Consider the following 22,674-nt stretch of genomic DNA (forward strand, 5'->3'; position numbering starts at 1 on the left):
AAGGCAAACCCTAGGGCTTCCCTGGTGGCGCAGTGGTTGAGAGTCTGCCTGCCAATGCAGGGGACACGGGTTCAAGCCCTGGTCTGGGAAGATCCCACATGCCGCGGAGCAACTGGGCCCGTGAGCCACAACTACTGAGCCTGCGCGTCTGGAGCCTGTGCTCCGCAACGGGAGAGGCCCGCGCACCGCGATGAAGAGTGGCCCCCACTTGCCACAACTAGAGAAAGCCCTCGCACAGAAACGAAGACCCAACACAGCCGAAAATAAATTAATTAAAAAAAAAAGATTTAAAAAAAAAAAAAGGCAAACCCTAGCTACAGAAGGTGGAACCCTAGCTACTGCTTTGTCTGGATCCTCAGTGTACCCCTCTGGGAAGTGGTGGTAATGAAGTGTGCATGGTAAAATTGCCAAAGGATTAGGAATAAACCTTCCAAACCACCTGCATTGTGCCCAGCCAACCTGTGGTAGCAGCTCCGGTGCTTATCTTTAATCAATAATTACAATCAAGCTGGACAGGCCAAACCCCCTCTTAGTCCTGCTCCATTGTGGGTTTAAACCAATGCATTCTTAGCCTCATCCATTCATGAAAATAAGCCTTTTGCCCCTTTTAGCGTCACCTCATTCATGGATTTAAGTCAGTCCCTCTCACAACCCCACCAGTTCTTATTAATTTAATCAAATATTTCTTCTTTTTAAGAAATAGATCCCTTTTAAAGGGATTGAGGTTTAATTGCCATAAAATTTGATAGGTTTTGAACTTGTTACTGAACGAGGTTCATTTGCTCAACACTCAGCAAGCCAAACGCTGAGACAGCAAGGTCTGCAGCAGAGAAACGGTTTATTCACCACCTCCCCAAAGGCACAGGGCTTGAGATACTTATGGGATAAAGAATCAGGGTGGTCTTAGGCCCAGGGTAAAGTGTTTGGAGGCAGGGAAAAGGTGAGGCAATCGATGTTCTGCACAGGTGTATATGAGTTACATGCTTCTTCATGGAATGCATGTTCAAAAATGGAGGTGCTTAGCATGATCTGAGGGTGGAGTTTTCAGCCCTCTGATGTCAAAAGGTCATTCATCAAACACCTGTGCAGGCCCAGTTTTGGGGTCGGTGGTCCCAACCAGTCTTAACTGGCTCGAATTGGACAAGAGCTGACTCCAAGTTCCTGGAAAACAATGGTAAGCCCCATTACTATAGCAACCCATATGTCAGAGGTGTTATCTATAGGGGGTGGTAAAGGAGTCAAAAATAATTAAGGCGAGTTTGGTCAGTGAAGGCAGGTTACAAGCAGAGGGGTTTTTAACAAGCTGTTCCCTTACCTGCTGTTCTGTAAGACAAGCTCAAGAATTTCTGTTAGGCACTTGAACAGAAACATTAACCCTATGGGGCATGGTTTCAAACTGTTTACAACTGTGAGACTATCACTACAATCAAGATAGAGAACACAATCCTCACTGCCAAAAGTTTTCTCTTGCCCCTGTGTGATTCCTCTCTCCTGCCTGCTGCCCCCTCCCCCTCGTCACCAATCTACTTTCTTTCACCATACATTAGTTTGCATTTTACTAGATTTTTATATAAACAGAATCATACAGAATGTACTCTTTGCGTGGGGAGGTAGGTCTTGCTTCTTTCACTTAACATAATTATTTTGAGATCCATCCAAATTTTACATCCATTTTTATTGCAGTGTAGTATTCCATTGCATGAATATTCCAGTTTGCTGATCCATTCACCTGTTGATGGACATTTGGGTTGTTTTCAGTTTTGGGCTATTAACATATGCTATGGACTCGTGTCTCCCCAAAATTCATATATTAAATCTCTAACCCCCAATGTGATTGTATCTGGAGATAGAATCTTTAGGAGGAAAGTAAGGTTAAATGATGTCATAAGACGGGAGTTCCCTGGTGGTCTAGTGGTTACGATTTGGTGCTTTCACTGCTGTGGCCCAAGTTCAACCTCTGGTCAAGGAACTGAGATCCCACAAGCCACAGGACGTGGCCAAAATTTTAAAAAATGGTGTCATAGAGTGGGGTCCTAATCTGATAGGATGTGGCCTGATAAGAAGAGGAAGATCTCTCTCTCTCTCTCTCTCTCTCTCTTCCATGTGAGGATACAGAGTGAAGGTGGCCATTTGCAAGCTGGAAAGAGAGCCTTACCAGGAACCAAATTGGCTAGCACCTTGGTCTTTGACTTTCCAGCCTCCAGAACCGTGAGAGATAAATTTCTGTTAAGTCACATGGTATTTTGTTATGGCAGCCTGAGATGACTAAGACAACAAATAAAGCTTCTATGAACATTCATTTACAAATATTTGTGTAGACATATGCTTTCATTTCTTTTAGGTAAATAACTAGGAGTGGAATGGCTGGATCATACATGTAAGTTTAACTTTTCAAAGATACTGCTGGACTTCCCTGGTGGTCCAGCGGCTAAGACTCAGTGCTTCCAATGTTGGGGATGTGGGTTTCATCCCTGGTTTGGGAACTAAGATCCCGCATGCTGCGAGGCGCAGCCAAAAAAAAAAAACCGATACTGCCAAACTGTTTCCTAAAGATGCTAAATACCATTTTACATTTCCATCAACAGTATATGAGGGAATTCCCCGGGGGTCCATTGGTTAGGACTCGGTGCTTTCACTGTCTGGGGCCTGGGTTCAATCACTGGTTGGGGAAATAAGATCCCACAAGTCCCACGGCATGACAAAAAAAAAAAAGTAAACAGTATATGAGAGTTCCGTTTTCTCCACATCTTCACAAACAGTTGGTATGGTCAGATTTTTAATTAACTTTAGCCATTCTAATATGTGTGTAGTGGTATTTCATCATGATTTTAACTTGCATTACCCAAAAGACTAATAGTATTAAGCATTGTTTACACGCTTATTTGCCATCTGTATATGTTCTTTGGTAAAGTTTGTGTTCAAATCTTTTGCCTGTTTCTTCCTCCACAAAGTGGTGGCCACAGGCCTTCTCTCACAGCTCCCCATTCCTCCTTCCACTTCAGTAGCACTCTGCCCAAGTGCTCCACCCTTGGGGGCTTTGTCGCCAGACAAAGCCCCACCCCTTTTCAAACCTAGGAAGGGCCTCATTTCTCCCCTCTCATTGGCTAGTGTCCCCTCCCCCACCATGTGCCTTCAAAGGCTCCTCAAGTCCAGGCTCCTACTGCCTCTCCACTCTCCAGGAGACCTGCCCTTCCCTACTTTTTGAATCCCCCAACCCTATATGCTCAGGCCCCTGAAGCCTCCCGGAGCTCCCAAAGGCTCCAAGGGCACCCCCCTCCCCAGCCCACCGTACTCTTCCAGTCCCCCAGTAGGGAAACATTCACGGCAAATTTACTGAGTGCCTACGATGTGCAAAGCTCTGGTGGAGGCTGCAGAATACCCTGGTAAACTTGGGTTCCGGTTCTGCACCCCGTTTTTAGTCGTCAGAGCTCGGGTGGGGCCCTTAACTTCTCTGGGCCTCGACTTCCCCCTCTCACACGTGGAATAACAACATCCCCTGGGCGGAAAGAGTTTTCCCATGATGCTGGGAAAGAGAGGCAGCGCCTGAGGCAGAGCGAGGCCAAGAGCTCGCGCTGGCTCCCAGGGCCAGGCCTCCTTGGCGGCCGCCAGGTAGGTCACCGCGCTGGTTGGGGCGCCGAGCACGGGACCGGCCGGCCGGCCTCAGCCGCGTCCAAGCCCGGGCGGGCCGCCAGGTGAGCGCTCCCGGGCGCTCCAAACGCGTCGCTGGCGGCAGTGCGTCCACCAGGCCAAGTACGGGTCATGGAGCCGCGCGCGGGGGTCGCCACGGACCCTAAGGGGAGCAGACGAGGTACGGGGCGCGGGGTGGGAGGGTAGTGGGCGCGTCCCTGCCAGCCCTCGCCCCGCCTGTCTGCTCCTCACCTTTTCCTTCTGACAGGTGGTAAACAAAGCAACCCTGGCGCCCTAGCGGCTGCGGGCGGCGGCGGTGGAGGGCAGGGGCCCAGCGACCCGGGCTGGGCTCGAGGCGCCCTACCCGCACCCGCGCTGCGGGGCGGCGCACCAGACCCGGGGGTCTCTCCGGAGTCTCCGGGGAGGTGTGCCGGAGGGGTCTGCCCGGGGTCACTGGGGACAACTGGACACTCGGGGTCTTTGGTGAATTGTGGGGGGTTAGGCTGGGGGCTCTGGGGATATGTGGGCCGGCAGGGTTGCCTAGGATAACTGGAGGGGAATCGGGGGTGCCTGGGCCACAGGGGGCAGACCGTGTTCTGTTGGGACATCTGGGGGAATCGGGATCCTTCTCGATGTTCGGGGGAAGAGTCTGGAATCTGGAGTTATAGGGGGGTAGTGAGAGACCTCCAGAGTTATTCACAGGGTGTTCGGAGGTGTCCAGGAATATCGGGGTTAAATAGCTGTCCAGGGATGTCGTGGGGGCAGGCGGGGGTCCACGGGCATACCCGCGATGGTCGGGGGTCACGGGAGATGAGAGGGGCAGTCGGTGACTTTCAGAACTATCGAGGGAGTGGTCTCGGGTCTCCGGGATCCTGAGGGGCATTCTAGGTCTTCGGTCGTGGGGGGGGGTGGCGTAGGGGGTCGCTGAGACTCAGGGTGGGCCCTGATCTGTTCTTTTCACTCGCGCAGGCCGTGGCCTTCCCCCGCCCGCGGGCCCCAGCGCCCGGCAGCTCCTGGCGCGGCTGGACGCGCGCCCCCTGGCGGCCCGAGCTGCGGCCGACGTGGCGGCGCTGGTACGCCGGGCCGGCGCCACATTGCGCCTGCGCCCCAAGGAGGGTGCGTGATGGGGGCGTGGCCTCCCGGGGGCGTGGTCGGAGTGGAGCTGGGTTCTGGGGGGGCGGGCCCAGGATTGTTAGCTACTCCCCTGGGTGGGGCCAATGGGTGTGAGCTGGGAGGACGGGCTTCGGCGGTGATTCGAGGGTGCTGGGGTTAGCCTAGATTATTCCTCTAGGAGGTGACACAGAGAGGGTTACTGCAGTAGGTGAACGTTGCAAGGTTAGTTGTGGGTGCGGAGCTTGATCTTTACTTTTGTCAGCAGGGTTTCGAGTGGCATTTCTGAGGAGGCGGGGCCTGGAGAGGGTTGGGGGCGGGCATTTGGCTAAGGGGCGGGCCTGGAATGTTAGTCAAGGAGGTGGGGTCTATAAGCGTACTGCGGTAGCGGCTCGAAAGGTCAGGAATAGGTTGAAGTTTATAGGCTGATTGGAGGGCGGGGCCTGGAATCTTCAGCAGCGGAATCCTGGAGTAGCACCCTGCAGGGTGAGCCTAACGGTTTAATATGAGGGGCGGGATCTGCGTGTTATTAGAGGGAGGTAGGAAGGTCTTTAGGATTATTCAAATAGCTGGTCCCAGGGTTATTAGCTAAGAAGGCGGGATCAGGATAGTTATTCGTGTGGGCGGAGCCTAGTTAAATGGATGAGCAAGTCTGTCTCTGCATCCTAGAGGCAAGGAAATGAGATGAGGCTAGAAATATTAACTCAGTAGGCTGGTCCTAGATAGTTTCTTTATAGTAACCTTCCGACTGCCTTTTTCATCCCCCAGCCATTAGCGTGCTGGATTCTGCGGACATAGAGGTCACAGACAGTCGCCTTCCTAATGCCACTTTCGTGGAACACCGGCCCCAGGTACCACCTTGTCCTCCTTCGAGGCCACCTGCCTCGAGACTGGCAGTGTATGTATACTTGTGTCCTTACTCCAGCATCGTCGGTCAGAGACCTTGGGTACACGTACCGCGCCGCTCCAAGTGACCCAGGGTAAGGCACGTCGTGCTTCGAAGCCGCCCCAGGCCTCTGGTCAGTTCTGTGTGGAACTCGTTCGCAGTTCCGTGGGCTTTGGCTTCACATTAAGTGGAGGCCGAGATGCAGGCGGGGACGCTCCGCTGGCAGTGCGCGGGCTGCTGAAGGACGGGCCGGCACAGCGCTGCGGTCGCTTGCAGGTGAAGCATAAGGCACCCTCCATTCGACGGTGCCAGCCCTGTCCTATCCTGTTGTCGACGTGCTCTCCATTTTGACCTTTCTACAACACCCCTTGCCTTGCACTCTTGCAGGCCGGCGACCTCGTGCTCCACATCAATGGAGAGTCAACTCAGGGGCTCACCCATGCCGAGGTCATGGATCGGATTCGCGCAGGCGGTCCCCGGCTCTACCTTGTGCTAAGCAGGCCTCCTGAGACCTACCCCGGCAAGCCTGAGGGGGTGGGAGGGCCCTGGAAAGAAGATGGTGGGTTTCTCAGAGGATTGGGGTCAGGGATCTGTGAGACGATGAGGGTCGCAGAGTGGAGAGGCTGGGGACCTGGGTGAGAAGGGTTTGGTGGTCTCAATGGGGAGGATCAGGGCTTGGTGTTTGTGAGGGTCATGATATTTTCAAAAGTGGGGATGGGAAGACCGGGGTCCCAGGATAGGAATAAGGGTGGATTTCAGAGGGGAGGCTTTTGAGGTACTGGGAGGGAAGAGAAAAGAGGGGTTTGGGGTAAAAGTGGTTGTTCAGAAGGAAGGGTCGTGGTCCCCAGATGGGAAAGCAGAGTGGGTCTCAGTGGAGAGGGGATGGGATGGGTATCCAGAGGGTAGGGGGTCTGGTCCCAAAAGATGAGGGATCCATTAGGGAAAGGGTTGGGAGTTGAGGAAGGTAGGATGAGCAAGGAGAGAGTCTGGGATCCTAGATGGGAGGGGTTTGACTTCCTTTGGGAGTTGTGGGAATTGATTTCTGAGGGGAGTGTTCTGCATCCAGGAAAGGAGGGGACTCGGGAAAGGAGGTGTCGGGTCTTGAGGAGTGGCTCCGGTTCCTGAAGGGCGTGTCCATTCCTTGAGGGAGGTTTCTCTAAGTACTGGGGTCTCTGTCTCCCGCAGCCCTTCGAGTCTGCCGGCCACCCTCAGCCAAGGGGCCCCATCTCCGTTCCCCACCCTATCGCCCAATCTAATCTGCAGTCTTGCCATCCCCAGATCGCAGCGCAGATCCTGGGGGACCAGCGGTGACGAGGTCTCGCAGCTCCAGCGCTTCCCCACTTCAGCACCCTCGACCCCGTACGACGCCCCAAACCCGGGGCAGCCCGGAGTCTAGCCCAGGAGTGGCGGACGACCCCGCGGTTCCTCCTCCTGAGGGCAGCACGGAGGACCCCAACGACCACACCCCGGATTCCCCTGGACCCTGGCTGGTGCCGAGCGAGGAACGGCTCTCGCGAGCCCTAGGGGTCCCAGGGGCCGCGCAGCTAGCCCTGGAGATGGCAGCCGGAAGGCGGAGGCACTGAGCGTGTAGCAGACGGGTCACCTGGTACTGCCCAACCTGGATCTGGCGTGCTCCGCCCGCCGCTCACTAGCATCATGGGGAGAGCTTCCTTGGTCTTCTCCCCCCTCCTGCTTCACAGTCGACCAGCCCGCGCTCCCCTCGAGGCGTCAGTGGTACGGCCCTCCCGGACCGGCCAGTCCTGCGCTTCTTGCTTCGGGCAGGGGAGGTAATAAAATGGTTCGATCCAGTCTTGACTTGCCAGGTGCTCTAGGCCGGGTGGGGCTCCCGAGTCCAACTCGTAAAGCAGCGGGTGGGTCGACCTGGTTGCGAGGAGGGCCTCTTCTAGCAACCCTTGACAAGCTTACTTCCTGCTGTTTCTTTCATGCCTCTAGAGAGGTCTTCGCTTCTGCCGGCATAGCCCCACGCTGTTCCCCTTCGCCAATTCCTGCTTCTCTCCCCATTTATTCATTTCACTTTTTTGGACGTGTGCAGGGCTCAGTTAATTATTGCGCGTGGCGTGGGGAATGCAGAGGTGGGCCTATTGTGGCGGGGTGTGCACCAGTGTACCCACAACCCCGGCCAGGAATCGTCCAGACCCTCAGCTGGGCTGGATAGCAAGGCTAGAACCGGGGCGGCTTCCTTCGCCGAGAACCTGCGGTCTCTCACTTCCAGCCTGATCTCTCAGCTTTGGCTGGCTGTAGACTGCCACCCTCAGGGCGCTGGCTGGGGCCCCGAAGCCCCCTTCGGGGCGGAGCCAGGAAGGTGTGAGTCAGCGGGCCGGACTAAAAAAGGCTTTTAGAACCGTTGGGCTGCGCCCCCCTCTTCCATAGATGGTGACGAACTGCGGGCTTGTGTGCACACGCTACACGCTGGGCGTTCCCGGTCCTGGGAGAGGCCCGAGTTTCCTCCGTCCTGGGAACAGAGCCCCAAAGCCAGGGCTTATATGGCCAGCCGGACTCCGGTGTAGCCCCAGTGCGGGCGCTGACCGAGGCCAGAAATGTCCAGTCACCTCCGCTGTCACCACATCCTGAACACTGCGTCCCATCCCCCCCAACGAAGGAAGCTGTGGTCTGGAGGGAATGGGCAACTCTACCCCCTACGGGGAGGGGCTGGAGAGGTGAGGGAGGGAAATTAAAGGGCCCGAGTGTGAGTGTCCAAGGTGGCGCTGGGGAGGAGAGAGGGACTGTAAAGCTAGGCTGGGAGTTGGGGTATAAAGAGGTGAAGAGGTGAACCCTTGAATGATTAGCGCTGTAGGCATTGTGGGGGAGTGCACTGGGGCTTCTAGCTGACCCTAACTCAGAGCCTGGTAGAAGTGTGGCTCTAGGGAAGTCAGGAAAGGGCTCCAGAGCCCCAGTCCTATAAAAACAGTCACACCCAGGAGACTAATAATATCGATAGTACCCGCAGCCACCATTTACTTGGTCTTATCCTGGCTACCGGCTTTACTGGAACTATCTATTTCCATCTAGTTACATATCGACTCAACAATCCCGATGTGACCATTTCACAGAGGAGAGGAATGAGGCCCAGTGAGTATAAATAGCTTGAGGAAGTTGGGGATTGAGGCAATATTTAATCTTCCCCGATTTCCAAGCCTGTCCTCTTAATCTCACCTGCATTTGAGAAGTATTAATTGAGCCCCAACTGTTTACCTTGCACTGTGATAGGCACTGGTGAGATGCTGGAGGAATGAAATATAAAGATTTCTATCCTTGTGTAGCTGAGGTAGTGGGGGCGGGTAGACAGAAAAGACACAAGAAGATGAATAAATAAAAGATAATTTCAGAGAGAAGTGAGAGTTAGGAAGATAGCAAAAGATAATGGTGGGGGAGGTAATGATGGTGGGCTGCTGGCCTCTTTGAAGACATAATATTTGATCTGGGACCTGAGTGACCAGAAGCTAGATGTTTGTAGAACTGGGGGAAGGGCATTGACAGCAGTGAGAACAGCAAGTTCAAAGGCCCTGATACAGAGCAGAGTTTGTTCTGTTCTAGAAACTCTGGCATGGCCTCACAGAGTTGGAAAGCAAACACTCAGCCTTGGGAAAGGTATGCTTCATGCCTTCCACTATCCAATCCCTCTTTCAGCAACCTGGGCTGAAAGAGGGGAGCCCCTTACTTAGTTTTGTGGGACCCCGGGTTCGGGGGTGGGGGGGAAGCAGGCAGGCCCTTGGGTTGAACCATCCTGGCCTTCCAGCCATGGCTCTCCTCTCCTCAGATGAGATGAGAATGAAACCAACACTCACTCTGGAGAGAGTGTGCCCCTCAGCACATCTTGGGGGAGATCCTGATTCCGTGACCAGGTGCATGTCTCAGACGCAGAAATTGAGGCTGAGTCAGGAGAAATTACTCGCTCAGGATAACACACTCTTCAAATGTCATCAGCCTTTTCACCCAGTCTGGCACCCAGCAGCCTTCCCCTCATCTTGCCAAGCTCATGGCAATAAATAAAGCTGTGCTCCTTCCCCATTCTTCATCTAAGACTGGGCTGACAGCCCCTCTACTTAGAACCAGGAAATGGAAGCCCAACACTTGGGGCCAGGACCTCCCTAGAATTGCAGAACAGAGAAACAGACCCTGAGCTCTGACACTATTAATAACGTCCACCCTTCATTTACCGAGCAGCTTGATGCTCAACAGGCTTTGTTCTCTCTCAGCCTGTGCACTGGCGAGGTCTCATTCCATCACTGCTAAGAGGTTTATTCTGTGGTCCACGGTCTTTTATCCACAATTCCGAAATCCAAACAGCTTTGGAAACCAACAGTTTTCCCACAAGTTGGGCACCATTTGGTTACAAAACTTGACCTGACTTAACCAGGAAAAATTTTTGGTCCTGGCCTATCCCACTTACTGTGAATGTCCACACCATTCCTTGAGGAAATATTAACGTGTTTTTGTTTGTTTGGTTGGTTTTTTAACGGGGCAGTCTCAGACCCTGCTGAGAGTGTTAAATAATATACCTTATATGTATTGAGAAAACTTTCTAAAATCCAAAATATTCCGAATTCTGGAAACATACCTGAGTTTAACCCTGGCCTCGGCCGTTTTTACAGCTAAGGAAACTGAGGCATTCCCTTCCAAAGCCAAATCCCCACGGTTCTGAGTTGAGGCAGCCCTAGGCGCATTGGTATTCTAAAAGCATGAAGGGTCTCTCCAGTGCAACACATGGTTCGCAGAACTGCCAAGCCTCAGAGGCTGGCGCCCCCGTAGATGGGACGCCCTGGGGGCTGTGCGCCGGGCGCGGAGAATCCTTGGCGGGAGGGGCAAGGGGGCTTCCGGGGCGGCGGCCACCTGGCCCGGCCCGCTCCGGCCCCGCCCGCTTCTGCTCCGCGCGGTGATTCACTCCCTCCTTCGCCCCGGGGCCCCCTTCCCGGCCAGACGGCGGGCAAGACGGCTGGGTGTGCACCATCCTCGAACCCACGAGCAAGCGAGCAGATCCTCCGCGCCTCTCGGGACTCCGGTCCACGCCATGGCGGATTCCGAGCGCCTCTCGGCCCCCGGCTGCTGGGCCGCCTGCACCAACTTCTCACGCACCCGAAAGGGAATTCTCCTGTTTGCTGAGATTGTGAGCGTCCCGGGACTGGCGGGTGGGCAAAGGCGGGGTGGGGTGGCTGGACTGCGCGGAGCGGGGCAGCTCCGGGGGAGGCAGGCGCGTGGCCCGGGCCTCTTGGCAGTGGGGCGAGGGGTGCGTGGGTTGGTGGCGCAGGCCCGAAACCAGGGGCGCACGCAGGGCGAGTCAGTGAGGTTTGGAGAAGGTGGTCGGGAGCTGCTGGCCCACGGGGTCAGGCAAGAGACCCATAGGACATATGGGGGGCCCCATAGAGAGAGACCCCGTAGACTTATCAGTGGACTCATCGAAGGGGTCCCCAGGGGCTGGGTGTTGGGGGGCATCCCGTGGCAGGGCGTGGCGCGGCCTGGGCACTGGCGGGAGGGTTGGCAGAGCGCCCAGGGGCGGGACCTGTTGGGGTGGGGCCCCCGCGCGCTAGTCCCGCGTGGTAGGGTGACCAGCTCTCCCCCAGTTCTTCCTCGCCTCTCTGTGGTGGGGTGGGAGGTCCTCAGCTATTTGGGAGCCTCGGTTTCCCGTCCCTCTCAAAGTGGGCGCCTCCTTTGAGTCACTTGTAAAAGGGGTGCGGCGCCTTTAATGGAGCCCTGCCCCTCTGGTATCGCTCTCACCGTTTCCCAAAGAGGTTGCTGGGAGAACCGCACGTCCCGCCCCGTCAAAGCCCTGAAGCTGGCGCCGCGAGTGCTCACAAAAAACACCTGGAGGCACCACTCCCGGCAGGCCATCCTAGAAGGGAAAAGAGGGGAAACTGAGGCACCTAAATCTACTCCTTACTAGCTGGGTGATCCTGGATAAGTCACTTCATGTCTCTGTGCCTCACTTTTCTCATCTATAAAGATACTAATGATAGTACCCGGCTCATTAGGTTGACGTGACGATTGAGTGAATTAATACTTGCACAGCTCTTAGAACAACATTTGCAACACAGTGTGCACACGATAAGTGTTTAGCTATTATTATTTGTCATTTTCCCAGTCCTGGTAGGCATCTGAGTTTGAGACCCCCAATTTAAACCAGTCCCCTCAGCCCTGGGAGTTGATCGAGGCCCCCTTTCACATATCCTTCCAGATATTGTGCCTGGTGATTCTGATCTGCTTCGGTGCCTCGACATCAGGATACTCCTTCTTGTCGGTGATAGAGATGATCTTTGCTGCTATCTTCTTTGTCGTCTACATGTGTGACCTGCACACCAAGATACAGATCATCAACTGGCCTTGGAGTGTGAGAAAGGGGCCACAATGGCAAGGCTAGGGAGGGGCTCGGGAAGTTGGGATTGTGGGGGGAATTCTGGACACTGACTTCCCTCTTCTCCCTACACCTCACAGGATTTCTTCCGAACCCTCGTAGCGGTCATCCTCTACCTGATCACCTCCATTGTTGTGCTTGTTGAGAGAGGAAACCACTCCAAAATCGTTGCAGGGGTAAAGGCTGTGGAGTCAGCTCCAAAGCACAGAGAGAGGGGTTTGAGGATCCTGGGGTCATTTCTGCCTCTGCTTCTGCCAGAAAGTGTGTGACCCACAGTAGGTCACACCTGTCCTCAGGGTCTGCAGGAAAGTCTGACCCAGGCCCTGGTTTTCCTCCCCAAATCATTTGCTGTAAAGGGCCATCCCTTGTCCGACACAGGGACTTTTGTGGGAAGCACAGAGAGGTGGCCCCTTTGTCGATACACTAGACTACACCATCTGCTAGAGCTTTGTCTCAATGTACAGTATGAATGGCGTCCCCTATATGTGGGGCCACTGTGTGGCTGCACTGTGTTGAAAGGTACTAGGAAGAGGGAGGGTGGGATAGAGTCCAGTCTCTGGCCTTTCCCTGGGGCTCTCTGGCTTGCCAACCTGGGGCTTTAGCTACCGTCCCTGCATGGGGTAGTCACTGGAGGTGGTGGATACAAGGAGGTAGGAGGCCGAGTAGGCTGACCAGCCTAATCCGCTCCCACCTCACTCCCATCCCCATCCCCAGGTGCTGGGCCTAATCGCTGCATGCCTCTTTGGCTATGATGCCTACATTACCTTCCCCTTGCGGCAGCAAAGACATACAGCAGCCCCTACTGGTAAGTGTGTGGGTGTGTTGCGGGGCGGGGGGGTGTTGCTAAGGGGGTGAGAAGAAAATGGGTCTCCCAAGGGGCATGAATGCCAACTCTGTCTCTTATTGATACTTAAGGCTTTGGTGCCAATAAGTACCACAAGCTTCAATATTCTTATCTGCAAAATGGACATGTGGATCCAGCCAATGCGTTCTCTCTTTTCCTCTTGCAGACCCTGCAGATGGCCCGGTGTAGGTGAACTCCCTTCATTTCTATCAGCAACCTGCAAATAACACCTCCATCGAAATAACTCCTCCCCGCCCCTACTACAACACTCCCAGTCAACTCCCAGCCCCCTACTGAGGTAAAAGTGCCTTTATCGCGAGAATTTGTCTTCCAGGCTGCTAATCAACTCCTCTGGGTATGGCCACCTTTATGGGTGTGCCTAGGTTCCCCTTCCTTCTGCAGTATCCAAACGGAGACACCAGTTCTGCCTGGACAATGCCCCCACCTAAGCCACAAAATGACGGAAGAGGGTGCCTCAGATTTCAGACTCCAGGCCCCAGGTTGTAACCCACTCCTAATAACCTTCTCAGTGTGCATGTGTGTGTGGGAGGAGAGGGGTTCTGTGGAGGAATAAATAAATAATAAGCAGATTATTAGAATATATGATAGTGAATAAATTAATCCTTTGATCAAATGTAGATAAATCTCAAGCATCAGGAGGGGGAAAACTGGGGGGAGCTGGAGCAGCTGGAGCAAGGAGGTAAAGAAGCCAGGCCTGTTTTAAAACAAATATTAAATTACTTCAGTAATACAAACAGACAAAGGAGGGAGGAAGGCAGGGGATTTATGACTTAAGTTGGGGGGGGGTGGGTCATCATCTACACTGACTTGAGAATGCAGCCCTCCAGAACTGTCACTCCTTCAAGCCACGATGCAGTTCTTGTCTCTGGCCTGGCGAGGCATCCCTGGGCGAGAGTTCCTGGGGAGCTGTGGAGATGGGGAATTGGGGGTCTCAGTTGCAGTGTCCTGAGCAGGCATTGGCCTGCACAGGTGCGGGGGCAGTGGGATGCGTTCCCCTAGGAAGAAGCCGTCGTCCTCTGAGGATTCGGAACTGGGACTGGAGGGCGAGCTGGAGCAAGATCCCGAGTCCGACCCTGATCCCAAGTCACACTGATGGTGGCGACGTCTGCCGGAGTGGCAGCGGTGATGGTGGTGGTGGTGGTGGTGGTGGCGGCGATGTGTGGGGCCCCTGGGCGGGGGGCTGCGTGGCCTGCGGCGCTGGGCTGGGGGCACACTCAGGGACCGCCGCGGGCCTCCCTCAGACACCAAAGGGTCGCGGAAGCTGACGCGTGGGGTGCTCTGGCGACCAAAGGCACCATCTTCTGGGCGCGGGTCCGGCTGGCCAGGAGGCCCTGAGGGTGGTTCAGGGACACTGCGGAGCCCCAGCTCAGGCATGGAGTGGCGGTGAGGGGCCCCTCTCAGAAAGCGGGCAGGCTCCTCGGGGCCTGCAGCTGGAAAGAGAGATGGAGCGACTCCCTGTATCTCTCACCCCACCCCTACCCCAGCCCTGGGGAGGCCTTTGGAAAGGGCCTTCTCTCTCCCCTATCAGGACTGGGAAAGTGGAGGCAGGCATGGGGCGGGGCAGCGAGGTGGGGAGTCTGGGAAATGTGAGGTCTGGGGCAGGTTCTGGGTGGAGGGAAGGAGGTTGAAAGCAGGAGGAATAGGACCAGATGGATTGGTGTATGGGGTGTGGCCGGGGTGGGGGCGTGGCTTCTGGTGAAAGGGGCGTGGCATAGGCTGGAGCAGACAGGGTCTGGGATAGAATGGGGGCGGGGCCTGGGGGCGGAGGGTGACGGGTAGAGGGTTTGGAGGAAAGGAGGAACTCGGGCTCAAGCTGGGACAAGTTGAGGTAGGGGAAGGGCCCTGTACAGAAGTGGGGTGGAACCAGGGTTCACGTTGGGGTGTAGGTGGGGATGGAGACTAGGCCTGGAATGGTTTGGGGACGGAGCCAGGGCTGTGATAGGGGCGGGGCCAGGGATGCCACAGGTGAAGGGCCTGGGCAAATCAAGGGGAGGGGACAGGGTTGAGGCGGGGGCACCGGAGTGGCTGGGCGTGGCTGGAAGGTTGGCTCACCAGGCGCTGGCTCGGTGCTGGTGCCTTTGGTGGAGGTCTCAGACGCCCCCTCCACAGCAGAGAAAGAGGCTGTAGAGGCTGTGAGAGGTGTGGAGACCGTGCCTGCGCTCCAGCTGCGGCGGCCGGGCCCCGGAGTCGTGGGCTCGGACCCCAGGCTGCAGGCTCGGGAGCAGAAGATTAGGCCACGGCGTGGCAGGAAGGGGCGGCCCAGGAGGGCTCTCCCACAGCGACTGCAGCAGAAGCAGCGGTCTGAGGCGTGCCAGTGCTGGCCCTCATAAGCCATCTGGCCCTGGTCCAGGCCTGCGGGGATGGACACGAGGGGGAAAACTGAGGCAGAGCCCCCAGGCATATTCCCAACCCTCCTGAATAGGGGCCCTTCTTGGGAAGAGGCAGGGAATCTGAGGCAGGGTACCCGGAGATGCCCTCTCCCCCCACCTCTCCAGAATGGGGCCCTTCCTCATCCTTCTCTCCTGGAAACTGGCTGATAAATGTCTCCTCTGCCTCCCTTTCTTTCCCAGGGTGGGGGTAGACATTGGACTCCAAGATGTGGGTCAGGCTTAGACATTAAGAGGTGGCTTCAGGTGGAAGGAGAGTGAAGGTGGACCTGAAGAAGAGGCCTGGGTGGTGGCGGCAGGACCTAGAAGGTAGGGCATGGCCTTGGTGGGAAGGGAGTGGGTCTTAGAGAGTAGGGTCTGGCTTAGAAGGTAGGGTTTACCTAGGCTGATGGAGGAGAGTCTTAGAGAATAGGGCATAGCTTGGAGTAGGGGCCAGGCTGAGAGGGTAGGAGGGTAGCTCTGGTGGGGGGCAGGGCTAGGAATTAGAGGGCACTCTGGAGGTGGACCTAGATGTGTAGTGGTGCCTAGTGTAGGTGGGGTTTAGAAAGTATGGCATGATGGGGGACATTGGTAATGGAATTGCAGGGAAGGGTACAGGGCTACAGTGCTGGAGCTAGACTTAAAGTATGGGGTATAACGGAAGATGGGGCCTGGAAGATGCCCCCAGGAAGAATCCTGGGGGTGGGGCTGTGACCCAGCTGTCCATCCATCCCCCATCCAGTCCCATGTTCACCCACCAATGTGCTCCCCACAGCCATCACAATACTCCGCGTGGCGGGCCTCGTAGCAGGCGCAGCAGTGGGGGCGGCTCTGACGCATGACATAGCGCTGCCCTCCCAGTGACGCTTCACACTCAAAGCAGCAGAAGTGACCCATGTGCCAATGCCGGCCCTCGGCCTCTGTGCACTCAGGGGAGAAGATGATCTGGGGGGCAAAGGCCATCCATGGCCATCAGAAGGGCCTGCCCCTGCCCACCCTCCGTTCACACCCCTGGGCAGAGAGACACGAACCTCATCACAGGCTTGGCAGCGCGGGCGCAGGCGTTCAGCATGGTGGCGACCACAGTAGACCTTGCCAGCATGGTAGAAGTAGATGAGGTCCACCAGCAGCTCCCGGCACGTGGAGCACACAAAGCACTGTGGGTGCCAGCAGGCACCCAGGCCTGCACGGCTGGCAAACACGGCGATGTCCCCACCTCCAATCTGCTTCCCGCACTGCCAAATGACAGGTGGACGCCGTCACCATCACCAAGATGGTAGGATGGATGGGGGTCAGCCAAGGCGTGTCACATGTGGGCCTTCCCCGTGGCCTTTGTGACCGGCCCCATCCAGGGGGTAACTTTGAGATAGGCCCTGCCTACATGGCCAGGGGTGGAGGTGGGAGCAGGAGCCTTAGAAAAGGGTGCTGCTCCTGGGGGAAACCACAGAGACAGGCCCTATTCCTCGTGCGTGGCCTTAAAGGCAAGTCTCCCCTTTAGGGGGTTGGGGAAACCGTAGAGACAGGCCAGGCCCAGTTGGGGGATCTTAGCAACAGACCTCACCTAACGGTAAGATCTAAGGTTAGGCTCCACCAACCAGGGGGGCCTTAGAGACAAATCCCACCCATCACCCAGCTCTAGAGACAGGCCCTGCCACTGTGGGTTGGTTCTTAAAGACAAGTCTCAATCATAAGAGGACCAAAGAGATAGCCCACACCCCATGTACACTGCATGGAGGGGAGAAAACTCTTTCCAGGGCCTGGCAGATGGGCCCTGTACCCCAGGGCTTGGAGCAAAGGCACCATTACTCACTGAGGCCCTCCATGGCTCACCTCCTCACAGATGGCCCCAGTGATGGTCACGGGGAAGATGCGCACGGTGCCACGCCCCAGATTCTCCCGCTTCCGCTGCTGGCTGAAGGCTCTGAGCTCTTTCTTCTCTTCCTCTTCCAGTGCTGTGCAGTACTGTGCCTGGAGTAGTGGGGATCTTCCAGGCTCCTCCCCTGATGCCTGCCCCCAGCCTTCTTCCAAATTTCATCCGTGCTCAAAAAAATTTACTTCTAGGCCTTTATATAGATGGTGCTTCCTGCCTGAAATACCCACCCCTTACCTCTTCTCCCAAGGCACAGCTGTGGTTTTGCCAAGGAATGTCCCCTGATTGCCCCTGCCTGTCCAGCCCTGTCACCTCAGATCAGCTCACCTTTCCTCCTCTGACCCTGCCCACTTCTTTCCAGCTGCCCAGCATTTGTCCAGGCTGTGTCCCCTACCTGGCATGCCCTTCCTGTCTTCTGTCTCCTCACCTCACTGTCATGTGGGGGCAGCTGGTGCAGCAGCTGCTTGATCCTGTACTTCTCCCCGGGACTGTTGACGTAGGGGACCTTGTCCTCTGGAAGGCAGCTGAAAAATTGGTATACCTGGGAGGACATGGGGGATGGGAGAAAACAATTGAGACTAGGGGTGATGCAGTGGGATGGTGGGTCCCTACTTTTCTGAGAAAATTAAAGTCATCGGGAGGGAACTTCTATTGACCCCCTCCTCCCTACAGGCCAGATCATTTCTGCCACTTCCCAAGCCTACTGAGAGTTCCCTCATGTCTTGACCCCACTTTTCCCTCCATCTGCTGCTCCACTTTTCTTTCCCCTTTATAGCAAAATTCCTTGAAGGAGTTGTGTGCATTTGCTGTCTCCACTTCCTCTCCTCCCATTCTCTCTAGACCCCACTCCAGTCAGACTTCCCCACCCCCTCTGTCCCGGCCTCTCCTCCAAAGCTATTCCTGTCATAGGCATTGATGATATCCACATCGCTGAACTCATTGTTCAGGTCTCAGTCTTCATCCAACTTGACCCATCAGTAGCACTGGACACAGCTGATCACTCCCTCTTCCTGGAAACACTGTTCCCTTAGCTTCCAGAACACCACACAGCCCTGGGTTTGTTTCCTCCTACCTTACTGGCTGCTCCTTCTCTGTCCCTGTTTTGGTTCCTCCTCAACTGGCCAACCCCTAAATGTGGGAGGGTCCTCAGGCTCAGTCCTTGGTCCTCTTGCCTCTGTCTACCTTCAGTCCCTTGGGAATCGAATCCACCCTCATGGCTATAAATACCATCTCATGGCTAATGCCTCACAAATGCATACCTCCAGCCCTGTGACCTCTCACTTGAGTTCCAGACAACGTGACCACTCAGATGTCCAACAGGCATCTCAAACTCCAGATAGCCAAAACCAAACTTCTGCTCTTAGCCCTCAAACTTGTCCTGCCTTGGCCTGCCCCATATCAGTCAATCCATCCATCCTTGGGGTCATCTTTGACTCCTCTGTCACACCCACAAGCAAATCCTCTCAGCTCTACTTTCAGAATTTAACTAGAATCTGACCACCGCTCACTACTTCCACTGCCAGCGCCATCATCAGTCACTTGGACCATTGCAGTAGCCTCCCCTTCACTGATCCCCTGCTTCCACCCTCACTCTTACAGTCCATTCTACACTCAGCAGCCAGAGGGACTGTGTTAAGTCCTAAGACAAATCACATCCCTTCTCTGCTCACAAGCCTCTTGTGTCCTCTCCCTCATTCAGAGTGGAAGTCAAAGTTCTGTCCATGGCCTCCGCCATCTCTGACCTCACCTCCAACCACTCGCCCCATTGCTTACTGTGCTCCAGATACACTGGTCTCCTCGCTGTTTCTCATACATGCCAAGCATACTCCTGCCTCAAGGCCTTTGCATTAGCTGTTTCCCTTGCCTGGATCGCTCTAACCTCAGATATCTGCATGGCTCATATCCTCACCTCCTTCAAGACCCTCAAACATCATACTCTCACAGAGGTTGACCTGGGCACCCTATTTACAATTCTAACATCTCTCTCTCTCTCTCTCTCTCTCTCTCTCTCTCCCTCCCCCCTCTCTTCCACTTCCCTGCTCTATTTGTTCCATAGCCCTTACACCATCTGACATATATTTACAGGTTTGCTTATTGGCTCTTGCTCCCTTTGGGAATACAACCTCCATGTGGGCAGATGTATTTTTTTGTGTTTTGTTCATTGCTGTGTTCTCAGTGCCTAGAACATTGTCTGACATACAGTAAGTGCTCAGTGGCTGTTTGCTGAATGAATCAATCAATGGAAATGAAGTGAATGAAGTGCTGGGATAAGACCTGAGGTAAGGGGAGGACAGGAGAGGGGTGAACAGGTCCTGAGGAACTGGCTCAGCGATCAATCAGGGTTCCCTGCTAGACCACAGAGGGGTCAGAAGGACATGCACAGTCTGACCACGCACGCTAGAGTTTCCCTGGAAATAGGTTCCCACTTGAGTGTGCATGTGTGTGTGCCCAGTGGTGAGCAAGAGTGGGTGGTGGCGTTTGGTCACCTGCTCGGGCTTGAGACCAGGGGGCACCCAGGCATACTCCTCCGAGGCACAGCCAGAGTCGTCGTCAGAGATGGAGTGGCGCTGGAAGTCTGAGATTAGCCGACACATGATGCGTTCCAGGTCCACAGGCACTGCGTGCACGGCGTGCTCCTCCCGTGGGCATTTGCAGTGCTGGCAGATCTTTCTGAGGGGACCGGGATGGGGGGTCAGTTCCTAAGGGTTGGCCCACTTGGACCCCTTGGCAGCCCAAGGAAGTCCAACTGAGGGCCAGAGACATTCAGATTATCACCAGCAAAAGACTCCGAGCCAGACAGGGGCCTGGGGGCGGTGCTGAGCGGAGGTGGGGCTGTGAGCCAGACTACTGTGGGGAGTTGGCGGGGGCTGTGAGGGGCAGAGCGGCCAGCTGGGGGCAGGGCTGTGAGCTGGGAGTGGGGCTGCGGGGCCTGGGCCGAGGATGTGAAGGGGTGGTGGGGCTGTGGGAGGTCTCAAGGCCATCCCCTGACTTTCAGCACTGGGACTTGGGTCACACTCTCCCGGCAACGGGCCTGAGTAGGGGTGGGGCTCTGAGTCTGAGCTTGGAGTTATAAATCTAAGGGTTTCCCCTCATGACTTTGGACGTGGTGGGGGAACTTTCCCTAGGGGCGGGCTCTAGCTTGTGCTGAGGCTCTGAACTTGTGAGTGGGTGGGGCTCTGAGCCTGAGTGAGTAGGGCTCTGTCTGTGGTATTTTATGGGACGTTTTGGGTACAGGGCTCCACTAGGAGGATAGGACCTGGGTCTGGGAGAGGAGTTCTGAGCCCCAGAAGGGGGCTGGAGGTCAGTGGGCGGTGCTTAGAGCCCGGGACGGAGGATCTCCCTAGAGATGGGACTCAAAACTTCTGGGGGCGGGGCTGTGTAGTAGGCGGAGCTCTCCTGGGAACTGGACAATTGGGAATGAGTCAGGGGAGGGGCTCTGGACCTGAGCTTTCTCTAAGACCTGGCTCAAGCCTAGGGGCGTGCCCTAAGTCTCGGTGGGGGGGGGGGGTCCCTAAGGGCGGGTTCCCATAAGGGCAGGACCCTGACGAAGACAAGGTCCTGGGATGGTCACCTACCTCCAGCCATGCAGCAGGAAGCCGGGGCACTGCTCCCTGCAGGAGTTGCAGGGCTGGCCGCGGTCTGGGTCCTCTGCCTCTTGAGGCTGTAGTGGGCGGGGGCAGACGCGGGACCCGGCGAGGTGCGCGCGGGCGGGGAGGGAGAGAGAAGTCAACGCCCGCCTCTCCACTCCGAGGCCGACAACCACACGCCGGGGCCTGTCCCACCAGGGCAACGCCGGGCAGGCTGGGACAGAGCCCAGAGCGCGGGGGAGGGGGACACAACCGAGGTAGAGGCGGGGGAGCTGAGGCCACCTCCCTATATGCCGCCCCTTTCAGGGAATTGCCCTCCCCGGGCCAGCATCGGACTACCCTCACCCAGCCTCGACACCTCCCACCAGCCTCTGACTCCTCCAGGCCTCAAAACACCTCCCCCTGAACTCAGAGTACTCTCCCCACCAGAGCAGAGCCCCTAATCTGGGTGTCTCCTCTCAGGCCTCATCCATCTCGGCCCCTTCTCCACTCAGGAAGCCAGCAGCACTCCAGTTCCACAGGGTAGGAATCTGAGACCCTATCCTTACTTGGGATCCCCACGTGAGCCCTGCTCCTCTTTTCAGAAGCTCAAGAGCCCATCCCCCAAACCCTGGCTTCACCCTTTCATACCCAAGGAACTGAGACCCTCCTCCAGGATCTCAGGAGGCCCTTGAGCCATTCAGAAACCCACACCCCAAGAAGCCTTGGCCCTTACCCCTCATATCCTAGGGCTATTCACTCTTCTGGACCACCAAACGCAGACCCCACCCAGACAGCTCCTCCAAAGGAAGAGGGAAACCCTCCCATCTAGGAAGGCAAAAGCTTCCTGGCTCAAGTGGAAGCCTGGAAGCCCTCTCCTCACAAATCCCAACCACTCGACTCTCAGTATTAGGGCACCCCAGGAGTGTAGGGCCTCACTCTTCAGTTCACCTTCCGCCAAGGTACAGGGGGAGGTCCCTTTTCTCATAAGCTCAGGAGGCCCCTGCTCAATCTAGGGCTCCAGGACCCAATCTTTTGGCTCTCAGAATCCCCTCCCATAATTCACCCGAGAGGGGAGTGCACCAGGTCCCCGGGGTGCTGATAAAGGTGTGCGGAAAGGTGATTAGGGAGCAAGGGCCACCAGATCTCCACGTTCCTTCATCCACATGCTTCCAGCAGCCCCAGGCCCTCCGGTTTGGGAACCCTGAGGATGGGGATTCCCAGATCCTCTGGGAGCGCCTCCTCGCTATCCCTATCCCCTGCTCCCTCTCCCGGGCCTCAGTTTACCCCGACCCCCACCGCTGCCCTGAGTCTCGCTCACCGCGCGCCCGGAGCGGCGCCTCCGGGACCCACGCGCGAACATGGCGCGCCCGGGCAGGGTCAAGCCGGGCCGGGTCAGGCGAATGGAATCCTTGTGGCCGTCTGGCCACCGCGCGTCCGGCAGGGGAGCTCTCGGTTCCGTAAACCTGACACCGGCGTAGGAGGAGCGCGCCCAGCGGGGTCCGCCCCTGGGCCTGTTGTCTCTCCCGGGCCAAGGCGCCCCCTGCCTAGAGGTGAGGGGCGCGCAGCCCAGGAACGCCGTGCGCGAAAACTTCCTTGCACTCCTGCCTGGGCGGCAGCTGGGCCTCAGAAAACACGGCCCCCAGAGCCCCCAGGGTTCCACATGGTCTCTCACAGGACATTCTAGGGCTTGAGGGCTCTGTAGTGGTGGAGTGGGAACTTGGAAGTGGCGACCTGACTGCAAGGAGTGTGCGCTACAGTACTTGTATTGACGCTTCGTGTGGATTTATCTTGGATGTTTATTTGGGGGATGGGTTAAAGCCACCTCTTGGCCCCCTCCCCACTGGTGATGTTCTGAGGGTCTCTTTCCCCCGGATGAATGCTGCAAGAACGGTCCCCAACCCCATCGCAGCCCCAGCTGGTGCTCCCTCACCCCATCAGAGAGCTCGATCTTATGCCCCCGTCCCACGTCCCCGCTCTCATAAGTTTTCACAGCCAGGGTTATCTGAGGTTTATG

At 56.2% G+C, this 22,674-nt stretch overlaps 3 protein-coding genes across 5 annotated transcripts; 2 read left to right on the forward strand and 1 right to left on the reverse strand.

Moving 5' to 3' along the window:
- Positions 1-3,684: 3,684 nt before the first annotated feature.
- MAGIX (MAGI family member, X-linked) lies at positions 3,685-7,439 on the forward strand. Of its 2 annotated transcripts, none has more exons than XM_036839497.1 (6): positions 3,685-3,808; positions 4,597-4,743; positions 5,506-5,588; positions 5,663-5,899; positions 6,011-6,182; positions 6,902-7,439. In XM_036839497.1, the coding sequence occupies exons 1-6, from the start codon at positions 3,760-3,762 to the stop codon at positions 7,204-7,206; spliced, it is 993 nt and encodes a 330-aa protein (XP_036695392.1). In that variant the 5' UTR covers positions 3,685-3,759; the 3' UTR covers positions 7,207-7,439. The 2 variants fall into 2 exon arrangements, with proteins under 2 accessions (XP_036695392.1, XP_036695393.1); XM_036839498.1 differs by having other exon boundaries at positions 6,011-6,143; positions 6,902-7,234.
- PLP2 (proteolipid protein 2) lies at positions 6,803-13,435 on the forward strand. The gene is made up of 6 exons (XM_036839499.1): positions 6,803-7,410; positions 10,562-10,748; positions 11,814-11,966; positions 12,071-12,166; positions 12,705-12,795; positions 13,001-13,435. Exons 1-6 carry the CDS (start codon positions 7,280-7,282, stop codon positions 13,021-13,023), a joined length of 681 nt encoding a protein of 226 aa, XP_036695394.1. The 5' UTR covers positions 6,803-7,279; the 3' UTR covers positions 13,024-13,435.
- A 64-nt stretch (positions 13,436-13,499) lies between these two features.
- PRICKLE3 (prickle planar cell polarity protein 3) lies at positions 13,500-22,090 on the reverse strand. 2 transcript variants are annotated; one of them, XM_036839490.1, is made up of 10 exons: positions 21,979-22,090; positions 20,667-20,752; positions 19,578-19,761; positions 17,519-17,632; positions 17,052-17,189; positions 16,253-16,456; positions 15,980-16,166; positions 14,908-15,207; positions 13,663-14,285; positions 13,500-13,549 (listed from the first exon to the last, which is right to left on the reverse strand). In XM_036839490.1, the coding sequence occupies exons 1-9, from the start codon at positions 22,018-22,020 to the stop codon at positions 13,696-13,698; spliced, it is 1,845 nt and encodes a 614-aa protein (XP_036695385.1). In that variant the 5' UTR covers positions 22,021-22,090; the 3' UTR covers positions 13,500-13,549; positions 13,663-13,695. The 2 variants fall into 2 exon arrangements, with proteins under 2 accessions (XP_036695385.1, XP_036695384.1); XM_036839489.1 differs by lacking the exon at positions 13,500-13,549 and having other exon boundaries at positions 13,573-14,285.
- Positions 22,091-22,674: the final 584 nt, after the last annotated feature.

The sequence above is a fragment of the Balaenoptera musculus genome, chromosome X (genome assembly GCF_009873245.2).
Source record: "Balaenoptera musculus isolate JJ_BM4_2016_0621 chromosome X, mBalMus1.pri.v3, whole genome shotgun sequence".
NCBI lineage: Eukaryota > Metazoa > Chordata > Mammalia > Artiodactyla > Balaenopteridae > Balaenoptera > Balaenoptera musculus.

What these genes read in the sequence shown, in the direction of transcription:
- MAGIX (XM_036839497.1), top strand. Translation starts at nt 3,760, where the DNA reads ATGGAGCCGCGCGCGGGGGTCGCCACGGACCCTAAGGGGAGCAGACGA. An exon ending in CCCTAAGGGGAGCAGACGAG is followed by an intron (nt 3,809 to 4,596) that starts GTACGGGGCGCG and finishes TCACTCGCGCAG; the next exon opens with GCCGTGGCCTTCCCCCGCCC. An exon ending in AGGGCCCTGGAAAGAAGATG is followed by an intron (nt 6,183 to 6,901) that starts GTGGGTTTCTCA and finishes TGCCATCCCCAG; the next exon opens with ATCGCAGCGCAGATCCTGGG.
- PRICKLE3 (XM_036839490.1), bottom strand. Translation starts at nt 22,020, where the DNA reads ATGTTCGCGCGTGGGTCCCGGAGGCGCCGCTCCGGGCGCGCG. An exon ending in GGCGCCGCTCCGGGCGCGCG is followed by an intron (nt 20,753 to 21,978) that starts GTGAGCGAGACT and finishes CGCCCACTACAG; the next exon opens with CCTCAAGAGGCAGAGGACCC. An exon ending in TGGCTGTGGGGAGCACATTG is followed by an intron (nt 15,208 to 15,979) that starts GTGGGTGAACAT and finishes CCATCCCCGCAG; the next exon opens with GCCTGGACCAGGGCCAGATG.
- PLP2 (XM_036839499.1), top strand. Translation starts at nt 7,280, where the DNA reads ATGGGGAGAGCTTCCTTGGTCTTCTCCCCCCTCCTGCTTCACAGTCGA. An exon ending in TTCTCCTGTTTGCTGAGATT is followed by an intron (nt 10,749 to 11,813) that starts GTGAGCGTCCCG and finishes ATATCCTTCCAG; the next exon opens with ATATTGTGCCTGGTGATTCT. An exon ending in TCATCAACTGGCCTTGGAGT is followed by an intron (nt 11,967 to 12,070) that starts GTGAGAAAGGGG and finishes TACACCTCACAG; the next exon opens with GATTTCTTCCGAACCCTCGT.